The 15259-nt window shown below is 44.7% G+C and overlaps 1 protein-coding gene and 1 long non-coding RNA gene across 6 annotated transcripts in view; one reads left to right on the top strand and one right to left on the bottom strand.

Annotated features, from left to right (window-relative positions):
- LOC109869523 (protein SOGA1) overlaps window positions 1–8235 on the top strand; it is an 80351-nt gene extending 72116 nt beyond the window's left edge. For all 5 annotated transcript variants that reach the window (XM_031804211.1, XM_031804214.1, XM_031804213.1 and 2 more), the window contains 3 exons: window positions 969–1042; window positions 1158–2640; window positions 2829–8235. In XM_031804211.1, coding sequence (XP_031660071.1) covers window positions 969–1042; window positions 1158–2640; window positions 2829–2981 — 1710 coding nt within the window. In that variant the 3' untranslated portion in view covers window positions 2982–8235. The remainder of the gene's footprint in view (window positions 1–968; window positions 1043–1157; window positions 2641–2828) is intronic.
- A 2370-nt stretch (window positions 8236–10605) lies between these two features.
- Window positions 10606–14573, bottom strand: LOC116356995 (uncharacterized). The gene is made up of 2 exons (XR_004205279.1): window positions 14254–14573; window positions 10606–11545 (listed from the first exon to the last, which is right to left on the bottom strand). It is a non-coding gene; the product is annotated as an uncharacterized LOC116356995 (long non-coding RNA).
- Between the last annotated feature and the right edge of the window lie 686 nt (window positions 14574–15259).

The following is a 15259-nucleotide window of genomic DNA, read 5'->3' as shown; positions in this document are numbered from 1 at the left end:
TGGTCTAGTATTATAGCTTAGCCATGTGGTGAGTACTGAGAGTGACACTAACTACCCTTGTAGCGTCTAGTGACTATCCTAATTGTCCTCCTTTCTCCTCATCATCTTTGGCAAAAAAAAATCTCTGTGTGGTCTTTTGTTGGGGTGGAATGGAAGGTTAATGTCACTGGTAGGACATTGTTGGCGTGTGTATGCATTACTGTACTCTGTGACTAGTTGTTTAGTGTTTTCCATAGAGGGGTTAGGGATAACTGGCCAGTAGTGGAATGCAGGGAGAGACAACATGCTGCTGAACATGAGTGTGTCTGCTGCATGGCCAGACCAACCTGGAGGTGTGTGTGTGTGTGTGTGTGTGTGTGTGTGTGTGTGTGAGTGAGTGAGTGACTGGCTCTTCTACCAGCAAAGCCTCATTACCTGTGTCTGTCTGGCTGTCATCCAGTCTGTCCCAAAACTGACTGGCTGGTCTTGGAGAATAGGTCTCTCGCACTCCAGTACTTATTGTGTCAGAAAACAGCACAGGAACATAGCACTGAGGCCAAGCACACAAGAGGACGTCATTATTTCAGACAGACGCCTCTTTCTCTCGCTACGCTTTTCTCCTATCTGTCGTAGCCCTACTGTTGCTTCTCTGTCAGTCACATTTGCATTGTGCATCAAAATACAGCAGTCATGTACTGTAGGATTCATTTGAACCACCCCATCCTTCCTCTTCTCCTTTCCCTTCCCTCGCCTCCTCTTCCCCGAGAGGAAATATGTGTTTTTATTTGTGTGTGTGTGAGCTCATCCCCCTGTGAGCTGAAAGCTCCTGAGTCAGCATCATTACAGGGACAGCAAGGCCTTTGTCAGGGATAAATACTGTAACTCCTAGATGATGGCCACATCCTCATGTCCTCCATTAAACATTGCCAATAAAACTACCGGACTGGCTGGACAGGAAACAAAAAATGTCTCCTTGTTTTCTCCCTCAGTCTCTGCACTACAAAACCACCCCTGAAACAAAAACTGCACTGGACGTTGTTACAAATGGAACCAATTTATCAAGGTAACATATGTATTTAATGTATAAAAAGCAATTTTTCAAAGATCATGAAAAAATGTATAGTCATAGCCTAATAATAAAACGATCATGTTTAGTGATATAATTTTTCTTCTATCAGGACCAAGTCCATCCCGTCCATGTTGGAGGGTCTGCTGGAGGCCTGTCCTTTCCTTCCGGGTCAGGAGGTCAATGGTACAGCCAATGAGGAGGGAGAGAAGGACCAGCCCAGTACCCAGGCCCCTTCCCTTCTAACCCACACAGACCCGGGTGACCTCACCAGGAAGAACTGGAAGTACCTGACCAATGAGATGGCTCTGATGGAGCAGGGTGATGCCCCCTTCAAGACGTGGGACTGTCCCAGCTCCCCCAGCAGTTTCCTGGACCTGGAGAGCATCCAGAGGAGCTACACTGCCCCCGACAAGACCGGCATCCGCATCTACTACAGCCCCCCTACCATGCGCCGTATGGAGAGCCGGCTGGCCAAGGAGAAGCAGGACAAACCTCAAGCTCAGCAAGGCCACCTGTCTCGGGCTTCAACTCCCTCAGACGCTGTGGCCCTGGAGGGCCAACCTCCCTCCTCCGCCTCCTCCTCTTCGTCCTATGACCAGTGGTTGAGCTCCCTGTCCAAGCAGCACAGGGACCTTCTGGAGAACAGCACCGGTGGCGCGGGGGTGGCACCCTTCCATGGCCTGGAGATCTCTGCCAACCTCTCGGACGACATGAAGGAGATGACCAACTGCGTGCGCCAGGCCATCCGCTCCAGCTCTCTGGAGAGGAATTGCAGCAAGGATGCGAGCAGCCAGACGGTGGGGGTGTCTAGCCGCTCCACCCAGACGGTCCAATTTGTGAGCGTGGGGCTGCAGACGGACGGGCTCGGGTCTCGGGGGGTGGGGGGCTTCCACACCAAATCCTCCTGGTCCCCCCGGCCCTCGTCGTCGCTGGCTTCGGCCCGCTCACGCCACATCTCCTCGTCCCTGGATAAGGTGCACAGCCGCATCGACAGGCCCTGCTGCTCCCCCAAGCTACAGCGACGCATTTCCGCCTCCTCCTCCAAGCTGGACGGAGGAGGATTGTCCTCGGCTTCATCCAGAGACCGCAGCCTGTGGAACCTCCACCAGCGGTCCTCGACCTCCAGCGGCTCGGCCTGGGCCCGTTCCACCACCACCAGGGACAGCCCCGTGCTCAGCGGCCTCAACGATGGCCTGTCCAGCCTGTTCAGCGTGGTGGAACACTCCGGCAGCGTAGAGTCCCTGTGGAAGAGTGAGCCAGGGGCCAGCCCAGCCCGCCAGGCAGCAGGGAAGCCCTCTGGCCCTGGACCAGACACCGGAGCCCAGAAATATGGCCCCTTCCAGGAGTTTTTCAGGAATGTGTGCGGCCGGACCGGAACGACCATGCCCGGGGGAGGGGAGAGGGGGCAGAGGGAGGTGGGGGCCATGGATGAGCCCAAGCCTGAGTGCCTCTCCGGGGTTTCGCTGGTGGGGAACGACAGCGTCACCAAGATCGTCAACAAGAGGTTCATGAGACAGATGCCCAGGGAGGAGTTGGGGGCCACTGCTAACGATCAAACTGCCAGAGACCTGACCTTGAGCTCCAGCATGGAGGTAGGTCCCACACATACTCACTCACACACAGAGAGACAGGGACAGACACTCACACAGAGACAGGGGTACACACATGCACGCACAAACACACATATAGGACATCATATCCAAGCAGATTATTTGAGCAGCTCTGTCTTTCATTGGATTGCATTATAACATAACTATTTAATGTCTCCTCCCTGTCCCAGGATGCAGCGTGTGATTGCAACTCCCAGTCTCTTACATCCTGCTTCGCCCGGCCCTCCCGCTCAGCCACACGCCATTCACTGGGCCACTGCATGCACCGCTCTCAGGAGCCTCCCACGGCAACAGAGGAGAGAGTGGATGCAGGCAATGAGTGATGGATCAGTGAGAACACACACACACACACACACACACACACACACACACACACATACTGCCTCACCAACACACTGCCACATAAGCTACAGTACTGTCACAAAATGTAGACACAAACATCTTGGCTACACCAACACACTGCTACATACATACTGTACATACACACAATCCCTCACAAACTGCCACACAGAACCACTGTCACATGCACACATACTCACACACACACACACATCTGGAATTGGAACTCAACCCAAGCAGCACATTCTAATGCCAAGGATATAGGAAGACCAGAATCTCCTAGGATTCCTCTTTGAGCACCAGAACCACTACCAACTACCAGCAGGACAACAACCTCACACACAACACACATACTGGAACAGTAATGACACACTACTTCCTATATACTGCAGTATTTAGGGAATAGGGTGCAATTTTGCGCACAAACAGTTTGTGGAAACGACCACCTAGGAATTCAGACAGTCTTATATGATGTCAGAACCCACAACACTCTACTTTACCTATTTTTGGAATTGCATAGGGAAAACACACTGGGCTACTAGATTTCTCCAAAGTGGATCTTCCCAACCGACAGGGATATGAGGTGGTTTGTTAGCTGCTCCCATTCCAAATACCAATCCTATTCCCAGTCCAATTCCCTAGCCAGCACCAGTCCCTTCCCAACCCAGCATCTGGAGAGCTCTGTCCAAGCCTCCTCCCTAACACCAAGCAGAGGATTCTACTGGTGTGGACCGCCTCTTGCCATTATCAACCAACAACCATAAAAAAACATCTCATCAATGTATGTTCATTTTTTTATGTCAACTACCTCCCTGTTTTTCTGAAAGACTTTCATCCAATGAAGGGGTAGGACATTTACATCCTGTTACGTATGATATGATGATTCTGTTTTCTAAAGGTTGTTTGAATGTTTGTAATCTGCCTGTTGGCACACATTGATAGGATGGTGGTTAAGACTCTGAGACCCTATGAGTTTTGTCTCGTGTGTACTATACTGTAGGATGTAGATGTATAAGAGGATCCCAGCTGTAAAGATAACTCCCTGCCAGGAAAAAACAAACTTGTCCCATTTCGAGAGACAATGCATTCCTTTGTTACGTTACAATTCCAATTACACTCTGGCTAATCTGTTAACGTGTGAGTGTGTGTGCACTGTATGTTTGTGAGTGTGTGTGCGTGCGTGCGTGCACTGTGTGTTTGTGAGTGTGTGTGCGTGCACTGTGTGTGTGTGAGTGTGTGTGTGTGCGTGCACTGTGTGTGTGTGAGTGTATGTGCACTGTGTGTTTGTGAGTGACAGAATGCTCATTCTAGAATGCCTTTGCAGCATTCCCATATAGTGAAGGCAGTTGTTGTTGCACAGTGTTTCTGCTTCATCCTTCAGCCATCGACTGTCTGTGTTCCTGACCTCTCGTCTCCTGCTTTAAATGTAACAGGACACAATGTCCTCTACAGAAGGTTAGCTCCTTCCTTTTCTCATGTCACCACTGAAGTCCTGAGATATTGTTCAGTACCAGTCAAAGGTTTGGACACGCTACTCATTCAAGGGTTTTTCTTTATTTTTACTATTTTCTACATTGTAGAGTAATAGTGAAGACATCAAAAGTATGCAATAACACAAATGGAATCATGTAGGAACCAAAAAAGTGTTATACAAATCAAAATATATTTTAGATTCTTCAAAGTAGCCACCCTTTGCCTTGAAGCTTTGCACACTCTTTACATTCTCTCAACCAGCTTAATGAGGAATGCTTTTCCAACAGTCTGGAAAGAGTTCCTACATATTCTGAGGGCTTGTTAGCTGCTTTTCCTTCATTCTGCAGTCCAACTCATCCAGAACCATCTCAATTGAGTTGAGGTCGGGTGATTGTGGAGGCCAGGTCATCTGATGCAGCACTCCATCACACTCCTTCTTGGCCCTTAAACAGCCTGGAGGTGTGTTGGTTCATTGTCCTGTTGAAAAACAAATGATAGTCCCGCAGAATTCTGTGGTAGCCATGCTGGTTAAGTGTGCCTTGAATTCTAAATAAATCACAGACAGTGTCACCAGCAAAGCACCCCCACACCATCACACCTCCTCCTCCATGCTTCACGGTGGGAACCACCGTCTCACAAAGACGAGGTTGGAACCAAAAATCTCAAAGTTTGACTCATCAGACCAAAGTACAAGTTTCCACCAGTCTAATGTCCAATGCTCGTGTTTCTTTGCCCAAGCAAATCTTATTTTGATTGGTGTTTTTTAATAGTGGTTTCTTTGCAGCAATTCGACTATGAATTCACACAGTCTCCTCTGAACAGTTGATGTTGAGATGTGTCTGTTACTTGAACTCTGTGAAACATTTATTTGGGCTGCAATCAGAGGTGCAGTTAGCTCTAATGAACTTATCCTCTGCAGCAGAGGGAACTCTGGGTCTTCTTTTCCTGTGCTGTTCCTCATGAGAGCCAGTTTCATCATAGCGCTTGATGGTTTTTGCGACTGCACTTGAAGAAATGTTCAAAGTTCTTGACATTTTCCAGATTGACTGACCTTCATGTCTTAAAGTAATGGACTGTTGTTTCTCTTTGCTTATTTGAGCTGTTCTTGGTATTTTACCAAATAGGTCTATCTTCTGTATACCACCCCTACCTTGTCACAACACAACTGATTGGCTCAAACGCATTAAGAAGGAAAGAAATTCTACAAATTAACTTTTAGCAAGGCACGCCTGTTAATTGAAATGCATTCCAGGTGACTACCCAATGAAGCTGTTTGAGAGAATGACAAAAGTGAGCAAAGCTGTCAAGGCAAATGGTGGCTATTTTGAAGAATCCCAAATTTAAAATAAAAATTGTTTAACACGTGGTTATTACATGATTCCATATGTGTTATTTCATAGTTTGATGTCTTCACTGTTATTCTTCAATGTAAACAAAATAAAGAAAAACCCATGAATGAGTAGGTGTATCCAAACCTTTGACTGGTACTGTATGTGTGATGTTTCTTAGGAAAAAACAACATTGTGGAAATGGAGGGAACAAAGGCCTCAGTTGTGAAGAGAGTTTGTTGTACCTTTAATTTAAAGTCAGAGTCTGAGAAGTTGTCTAGTTAGATTTGATGTATTCCATCTATTTCAGTGTCTACGGTCTGATAGATGTCAATCAGTCTGTTAATATGGTGACTGTTGTGGTGTTGACTTTGAAGTGCCTGTTAGACTAGGTCAGCGCGCACCAAACCGCACTTCAGAACAACCCCAGACCTTTTCAACGGACACCATTGTTCATGTAATAATTTTAGACACAAGGGAGATATAACCTGTACTCTATAGTACATCATTCTGAAGTAATACGCCATCACCAACTCTGAAAAGCACAGAGAGTGAATGGTTACTTTCTTTTGATACCAAGGAACTTTTTTCAGAGAAGTAAATTATTTTTATTAGTTTTTTTATAAAATGTTTATATACACACACACACACACACACACACACACACACACTCACACGTTTGTTTTTCTCTCGGATTGTAATGGTGCTGGACTAATAGTGCAGATTCTGTTATTTTAAAAAGTGCTTTTTACAATGCTTTTATGTAAGAGAAATTACTCAGCTTTGCTATATTGGCACATAGTATTCTATTTAAATGGCTATTGGTTAGGAGTCAGTCCCTGGCAGGTGCCTTAATGATGAGCATGTCACTGTCGTAAAAATGGATTTGGCCGCTACCGAGAGCCTCACTGATCATGTAACAGGCACACACACACACACACACACCTCTCTCTCGCTCTCTCTCTTTCCCTCCCTAGAAGCTGAGTTAGCAAGGGCAGTCAGCAGGCTATTTTGTGTGTTTCTTCTTTTTTTAAGAAGGAAATTATGACTCGTCTCTTTAAATAGGGAATTACAGTAGTAGGTCTCTCAAAGTCTTTAAATGTACTTGCGGTTCAAACCCACAATTTCTCACAGGCCCAGCCATCCAACCACTGACGAGCTTGATTCCAGTCCACACAGACAGACTTAACTGGTCTGGTTCCTCCTGCCTTTGATAAAAGCTGCTGCCATACCCGTTCCGCTACCTCCCTGGCCTCCTCTGCCCTTTGACCTGGAAGAACTAAATGCAAGGCTGTCACTTGTACCTACCTACCTGCCCGAGGCCCACCATGTTTGTTGTGTTGTCAGTAAGGTCACTAGAGTGCCTTTCTAAAATAAAAATGTCTTGGTGAGCAGCAGTAGTTAGTAAAACACAAAGTGTTATACAGTATCCAAAACCACTTGGCTGTTCTACCTTCCTAAAACAAGTAACTGAGCACAGTTAGCAAAACAAAGTGTTATACAGTATCCAAAACCACTTGGCTGTTCTACCTTCCTAAAACAAGTAACTGAGCACATGAATGGAAGTGAAGTCATAATTATGTACATTTTAAAAGGGAACTGAAAATATATGCTTCTTCTTAATACACTTCGGGTTTTATGTTTACAGTAAAGGTCTTTCCTATTGTTTTTTAAATAGTTTCGGTCTAATATATCCTTTCTACCTGTCTGTCAAGTACACATGTTAGGCTCCTCTCCCTCAGGTAACAGTAGCTGGTCCCACAGCAGGTAGCCAATGACAGGAGAGAGTCTTGGTTCAGTCTAAAGCAACGGTCCAATCAGAGAGAGAGATACTGCTAGGCATGAGAGGGCAATGCCACTGTACCATGTCATTGTTCATCTATCCTTAAGCAAACTGCATGATGTCACCTCCCCATCCACACTGTCACATCACAATGCCTAGCAATATGTACATGAATTCTTAGCTTACGCTGTTAATAATATTAGCTAAATTATTACTGAAAGATTGCCTGTATATTCGCTTTATATATTTCCTTTCTTTCTAATACATTGACTCTTGGGGAAAAAGAGAATGCAATGACTGAAAATGAAACAAAAAAATCATTGCTTGTATTGTTACTTGAAAAGGATACATCAACATTATTTGTACTCTTTCTATCCTTGCGTAGAGAATAAAGCTGAATGTCTACTGTAGCTATGAGCTGACTGTTGAAGTATGTAGCTCTCTCCCTTTCTACAGACACTGTCTTTGTACAGACTCATTTTAAAAAAGAAAGTAAAAAGATAAGAAATGGAACGGGATTTAGATTTTTAGGGGGTTTTGGGGTTGTTCTTTTCCAACCATGTACCCTGTTCAGCTGAGATCTCATTTCCTTCTGTTTATTATATAGACCACAAATAAATGTTTGTTGAAAATAAAGAATCTATTCTCTCATCATTGGGTTTTTATATTATTCTTGAATTAACACATTTGTACATGGGTTTGGTATTCGTGAGAGAGACCGAAATCGGTGTCTTTCTGTGTCCTCTCTCACAGTCTTTATATGCAGCCCAGCTGTCCCTGTACACCATCTCTGGGCTGACTAGGCAGCTGCATAGAGAAATGATGAAACATTGAGCAACACATACAAGCGGAGAGAGAGAAAAGGGGAAGGTGAGAGGCCAGAGATGGAAGACGGAGGAATACAGTGGAGAGTCAGGAGTGAGAGAGGAGCAAGAAATGGCTAAGAGGAAGAGAGCGGTTTTCCACAGTGAATCTGAAACATAGTTCTCCGCTGCTTGTCCGTCACATACCATCTTGTTGTTTGTATCCTCTAGCGTTCTAACAGAGGCGTGAGGGTCTGCTTGAGGCCACTGATGTGTCTGTCTCACAGGCTGCTCTCTGTCCAATCTGTTACACTTGACTGATGTCATCTGAGGGGAACTGAAGTTAGGGGGTTTGGGGGGGGAAGGGGGAGTGGTTATAGGGATGGCAAATGATCCAGTGGGCTTCACCTCGTTAAAAACATCTGGGATTTGAGTATAGTTTAATATTTTTTTTCTTTCTCTCTCCTTTTAAAACAAAACAAGTATGGGCTTGAATGTGCTGCCAGCTGGCCATCTGGCTGGTGGACCGACAGGAAATTACCTCACCACAGCATGAAAGACTTCCTGTTAGGGTAGAGGTGACACTATCATCAGAGGGTTAAATAAATCAGTGTTATTACAGTGCATTCAGAATGTATTCAGACCCCTTGACTTTCTCCACATTGTTACATTACAGCCTTATTCTAAAATAGAGGAAAAAAATAGTTCTCATCAATCTACACACAATAACCCATAATAACAAAGCAAAAACAGTTGTTTTGCCTTTTGTAAAGAAATATTTTTAAAAAGTAAGGAAATGAAATCACATTTACGTAAGTATTCAGACCCTTTACTCAGTTTGTTGATGCGCCTTTGGCAGCAATTACAGCCTCGAGTCTTCTTGGGTACCAGCATGGCACACCTGTATTTGGGGAGTTTCTCCCATTCTTCTCTGCAGATCCTCTCAAGCTCTGTCAGGTTGGATGAGGAGTGTTGATGCAAAGCTATTTTCAGGTCTCCAAGATAGTCGATTGGGTTCAATTTCGGGCTCTGGCTGGGCCACACAAGGACATTCCAAGACTTGTCCTGAAGCCACTCCTACGTTGTCTTGGCTGTGTGCTTAGGGTCGTTGTCTTGGTGGAAGGTGAACCTTCGCCCGTGTTTGGCCCTGAACCCTCTGGAGCAGGTTTTCATCAAGGATCTCTCTGTACTTTGCTCCGTTCACCTTTCCCTTAATCCTGACTAGTCTCCCAGTCCCTGCCGTTGAAAAACATCCACACAGCATGATGCAGCCACCACCATGCTTCACCATAGGGATGGTGCCAGGTTTCCTACAGACGTGACGCTTGGCATCCAGGCCATAGAGTTCAATCTTGGTTTCATCAGACCAGAGAATCTTGTTTCCTCATGGTCTGGGTGTCCTTTAGGTGCCTTTTGACAAACTCGAGGTGGGCTTCTGGCCACTCTACCATAAAGGCCTGATTGGCGGAGTGCTGCATAGATGGTTGTCCTTCTGGAAGGTTCTCCCATCTCCACAGAGGAACTCTGGAGATCAGTCAGAGTGAACATTCGGTTCTTGGTAACCTCCCTGACCAAGGCCCTTCTCCCCCGATTGCTCAGTTTGGCCAGGCGGCCAGCTCTAGGAAGACTCTTGGTGGTTCCAAACCTCTTCCATTTAAGAATGATGAAGCCCACTGTGTTCTTGGGGATCGTCAATGCTGCAGAATTTTTTTGGTACCCTTCCCCAGATCTGTGCTTTGACACAATCCTGTCTACGGAAAATTCCTTCGACCTACAGGAATTTATGGTGCTTTCAATACAACTGGGGACTCTGAAAAAACAGTGTCAACTCATGACAACTGGGAGTGATCTTCAGGTCGGAGTTCTAGAAAGAAGCCAGAGTTCCCAAGTTGGATGACCATTCAAAGTGTATTTTCCCAGTGAGAGCTAGGTTTTTTTCAGAGTTCCCAGTTGTCTTGAACTCACTGAAGTCTCAGATTTCCCAGTTCCATGGTTCCAGTTCTTTTGAACGTGGCAGAAGTCATGCTGGATTGACAGCATGGCCAATGTTGAATGTTTATCCTTTTAAGGTTGGAAAATACCCTTAAACCCAGACTTGGACCACATACCAACCCCTACGCTCCGTATTTTTCGCTGGCTGCCCCACCACTACAGGAAGCACTGAGTTAGGCTGAAATGCCTGGTTTTTGGAGCTGCCTTACACAAGAAAGCAAAACAGAGACCATGTTTGTATGCTGCTTTATTAACGAAATGATTTGTTTTCATTGTTTGCAAACTGATATGTGACACTTTTTTAATAGCTAAACAGGTGGCTCTGCCCCACCTGCCCTGAAGGACGGGTCGCCAATGATCACTTTAGAGGAGTTAATACCTCCTCACCCATGTTCTACTATTTACAGATTACATGTCTTCTACGCCTCCACCCCACCACTTAAACGTTCACCTGATGTGATCATTTCACATAGACCACACACTACAGGGCTGTGCAAGTCTTATGATGCACTTATACAGTAGATAACATTTCTAGAACAAAATAAAGTGGCTGTGTCAGAAGGTTTGATGTGGAGAGACAAGGGAGATCATAGATGTTTATCGCAGGTAACAAAAAAATATGGACTTAAATTAAACAGACAATTTAGCCCATGGACTTTACATAGATTTAAAGATGTCTGGAAGCCCCAATGTTATGTTATGCCTGCAGCTGCTGTGTCAGGGGATCTGCATGTCTAAGCGCTCTGGGCTGAGATATAGATCTGATGCCCGAGTGTCTGCTCGAAACCTTGATATGTGTTAGAATCGGTCAAAGTGGACGGGAGGGAAAGAGCTTATCTCAACCTGGCACTCGGTGCTATAAGTACCATGGATATTCTCTCCCATATCAGAGAAGATAAGGGAAGACAATGAAGGATGGATCGACTCCTGATCTCACTACGCCTCCTTCTCCATAGGAAATACAGATCTTCCCATCTTTAGGTTCGATTCCACCCATTTACAGTTTCTCAATTGCTTAGACTATAAGGGCACAAGGACATGTGAGAGTTCATAAACCAGGTCAGAGTCCAAACAGTACCAGGGGATAGGCAGGCTCGAGGTCAGGACAGGCAGAGTGGTCAGGCAGGCGGATTCGGCGTCAGGACAGGCAAGGGTCAAAACCAGGAGGGCTAGGAAAAACAGAGATAGGGAAAAATAGGAGCTAGGAGAAATACTGGTTGACTTGGCAAAACAAGACAAACATGAAACACAGGGATAAATACAATGGGGACTAATGGGTAAAAATAGGAGACACCTGGAGGTGGGTGGAGACAAATCACCAAGACAGGTGAAACAGATCAGGGCGTGACATACACACAATTCCTGAAACAACTCAGCATTTTCTCAAATCTTCACACACAATTTTAAAAACACACACCCAAAGGTACAAACATTTAACTTTTGGGTCTCAATTCAAACTTTGCCCTCAGACAACATACACATGCTGTCAAAAACACAGACTACATGACTGTTTGTTACACACTGGAGGGATTCATTCAAAACACTGCTACCAAAATGACAACATATTGGGCTTGCTCTGGTTTCCCTGACTCCCCTTCCTGTTGAATAATGTTATTGTGCAGCTGATCTAGAAATTGAAGGAGTTGTGCCGTGTTGTATGGACCCACTTTGACATGGCGGTGGAGGACGTCACGATTGCTGATGGCTGCACTAAGGGTGACGTTGCCTCCCCTCTGGCCAGGAACCTGTATGACGGCACGGTGGCCAATGATGGTGCGCCCCCTTTTGCGCCTTTTTGTTAGGTTGAACCCTGCCTCGTCAAAGAAGATGTTCTCCTGTGGCTCAACCATGGCATCCAGCTCAAAAATTATCCACAGAAGTCCGAAAACACACATTTTACTGTACTACAAACACAGTACTGTACTACTGTACTGATATGAAAGATTGTGTACTGCAGTTACTGTAACTCAGTACTGTATTGATATGCTGGAGAGATGGGCCATACTCTACATACTGTTTAAATTCTGTACAGTATAGCAATTACCTGCACATACAGTTGAAGTCAGGCGTTTACATACAATTAGGTTGGAGTCATTAAAAATCGTTTTTCAACCACTCCACAAATGTCTTGTTAACAAACTATAGTTTTGGCAAGTCGGTTAGGACATCTACTTTGTGCATGACACAAGTAATTCTTCCAAAAAATTTTAGACAGATTATTTCACTTATCATTCACTGTATCACAATTCCAGTGGATCAGAAGTTTACACACACTAAGTTGACTGTCTAAACAGCTTGGAAAATTCCAGAAAATGATTATGGCTTTAGAAGCTTCTGATTTGCTAATTGACATAATTTGAGTCAATTGGAGGTGTACCTGTGGATGTATTTCAAGGCCTACCTTCAAACTCAGTGCCTCTTTGCTTGACATCATGGGAAAATCAAAAGAAATTAGCCAAGACCTCAGAAAGAAAATTGTAGTCCTCCACAAGTCTGGTTCATTGTTGGGAGCATTTTCCAAACGCCTGAAGGTAACGCATTCATCTGTACAAACAATAAGAAGCAAGTATAAACACCATGGGACCACACAGCCGTCATACCACTCAGGAAGGAGACGTGTATCCTAGAGATGAACGTACTTTGGTGCGAAAAGAGTAAATCAATCCCAGAACAGCAAAGGACCTTGTGAAGATGCTGGAGGAAACCGGTACAAAAGTACCTATATCCACTTGCAAGCCAAAGGACACCATCCCAACCGTGAAGCACGGGGGTGGCAGAATTATGTTTTGGGGGTGCTTTGCTGCAGGAGGGACTGGTGCACTTCACAAAATAGATGGCAGCATGAAGTAGGAAAATTGTGGTTATATTGAAGCAACATCAAGACATCAGTCAGGAAGTTAAAGCTTGGTCGCAAATGGGTCTTCCAAATGGACAATGACCCCAAGCATACTTCCAAAGTTGTGGGCAAATGGCTTAAGGACAACAAAGTCAAGGTATTGGAGTGGCCATCACAAAGCCCTGACCTCAATCCTATAGAAAATTTGTTGGCAGATCTGAAAAAGCGTGTGCGAGCAAGGAGGCCTACAAACCTGACTCAGTTACACCAGCTCTGTCAGGAGGAATGGGCCAAAATTCACCCAACTTATTGTGGGAAGCTTGTGGAAGGCTAACCAAAACGTTTGACCCAAGTTAAACCATTTAAAAGGCAATGCTACCAAATACTAATTGAGTGTATGTAAACTTCTGACCCACTGGGAATGTGATGAAAGAAATCAAATCTGAAAGAAATCACTACTATTATTCTGAGATATCACATTCTTAAAATAAAGTGGTGATCCTAACTGACCTAAAACAGGGATTTTTTACGAGGATTAATTGTCAGGAATTGTGAAAACTATGTATGTATGTATGTATGTATGTATGTATGTATGTATGTATGTATGTATGTATGTATGTAAACTTCCGCCTTCAGCTGTATTGGAATCGTTGCTCCTTAACTCTGTTTGAATTCCCTTTAAAAAGGCACACGGTTCAGCTGTTTTGTCCTTATATGGTTCTTCTGAACGATCTGGTCAATGGTGGAAAAGCTGATGCTGTCAATTCCTTGGAAGACAACCTGGTCTTCAACTATTTGGGTTTGAATTTCCCTCAAATGGATGGCATTATTGGCAATCACCATATTCACTAGGGCAGTCACTTGCTCAGCTGTGAGAGGTCTCCAATAGATGGCCGCCTCTCAGTTCTGCAAAAATGTAATTTGACCATTACTGGCCTATGGTCGTCCATTGCTGTGGTAAAAACTACACTGAGGACAAAGTGGAGATTCAGTCCATATGCACTGCAACATTACATGTATCATAGTAACAAGGCAAATTACCTGTTTTCCCTTCTGAAAGTACGGACAATGGATGAACCCGTGTAACGGCTTAGGCTGGGTTGCACTAGCTGTCCAGCTTCTCTCATAGTCCTCCCATGTATGAACACATGATGAACTAGTGTGGCACGGATTTCATCTGAGATTACTTGTCTTTGTTGTTGTCTTCGTCGTCCTATTCCGCTCTGTTGTCTTGCAACTTGGGCATTGTTAGGATCCATTGTTCCAAAGCACATGGACATGCCTCTCGGCCCAATTATTGATCCTGCAATTCTGATTGGTGTGTTAACAATTTTGAGGCTTAGTGTTTGCACCTGGAGTAAGGTGTGCTCTTTGAGTTTAGGTTGTGATGATTTGAGTTAATTATATTGAGAGCATTATTATGAATGAATATATAGTGCAATTAATGATTTGTTTGGCCACTTTTGTGTAAGGTTTTGCAGAAAGAGTTTTGAATATTGGAAGGTGTGAAAACAGGTGAATAGTGTTTACGGTTATGGGAAATGTGTGTGTTTTTGGGAATGACATAAGGTTATGGGTTTTTGTGGTACAGGAACCAGTTGTGTTTAAGCAAACGAGAAAAACTAATGAGGAATTCCTGTATGAAAATATGAAAAATATAAATTATTTCTCAACCTTACAGAAGGGGTGGTCTTAAAAGCCCCTATCAGAGGGCGGCATCTGTGTCACAATGAGCTCTTTAATGCAACAACTAAGGATGGGGAGGGAAGAACGATTGTTAGGAGGAGTGAGAGAGAGGGGGAGAACGTGAGAGATGGGGCAGTCATCATCGATTCTCTTTAATTAACATAGATTCAAGGTCTCTAGATCCCAAATCCCATAACGCTCCTCTATTTAAGGCCTGCTCTGAGAAAACGCCTGCCTAAGCAAAGCTGGGACTGCACACTGTACACTACACACTAGCACCAAGCAATCTCACCATAAACTTGGGGTCCAAGGCCCAAATCTCCCTCACACCAATCAATGGGTTGAGAGGCCACTGGACAGG

This window comes from Oncorhynchus kisutch, linkage group LG24 (assembly GCF_002021735.2).
Source record: "Oncorhynchus kisutch isolate 150728-3 linkage group LG24, Okis_V2, whole genome shotgun sequence".
NCBI lineage: Eukaryota > Metazoa > Chordata > Actinopteri > Salmoniformes > Salmonidae > Oncorhynchus > Oncorhynchus kisutch.
The sequence above is the reverse complement of the archived record's forward strand: the minus strand, read 5'-3'. Positions and strand labels throughout refer to the sequence as shown.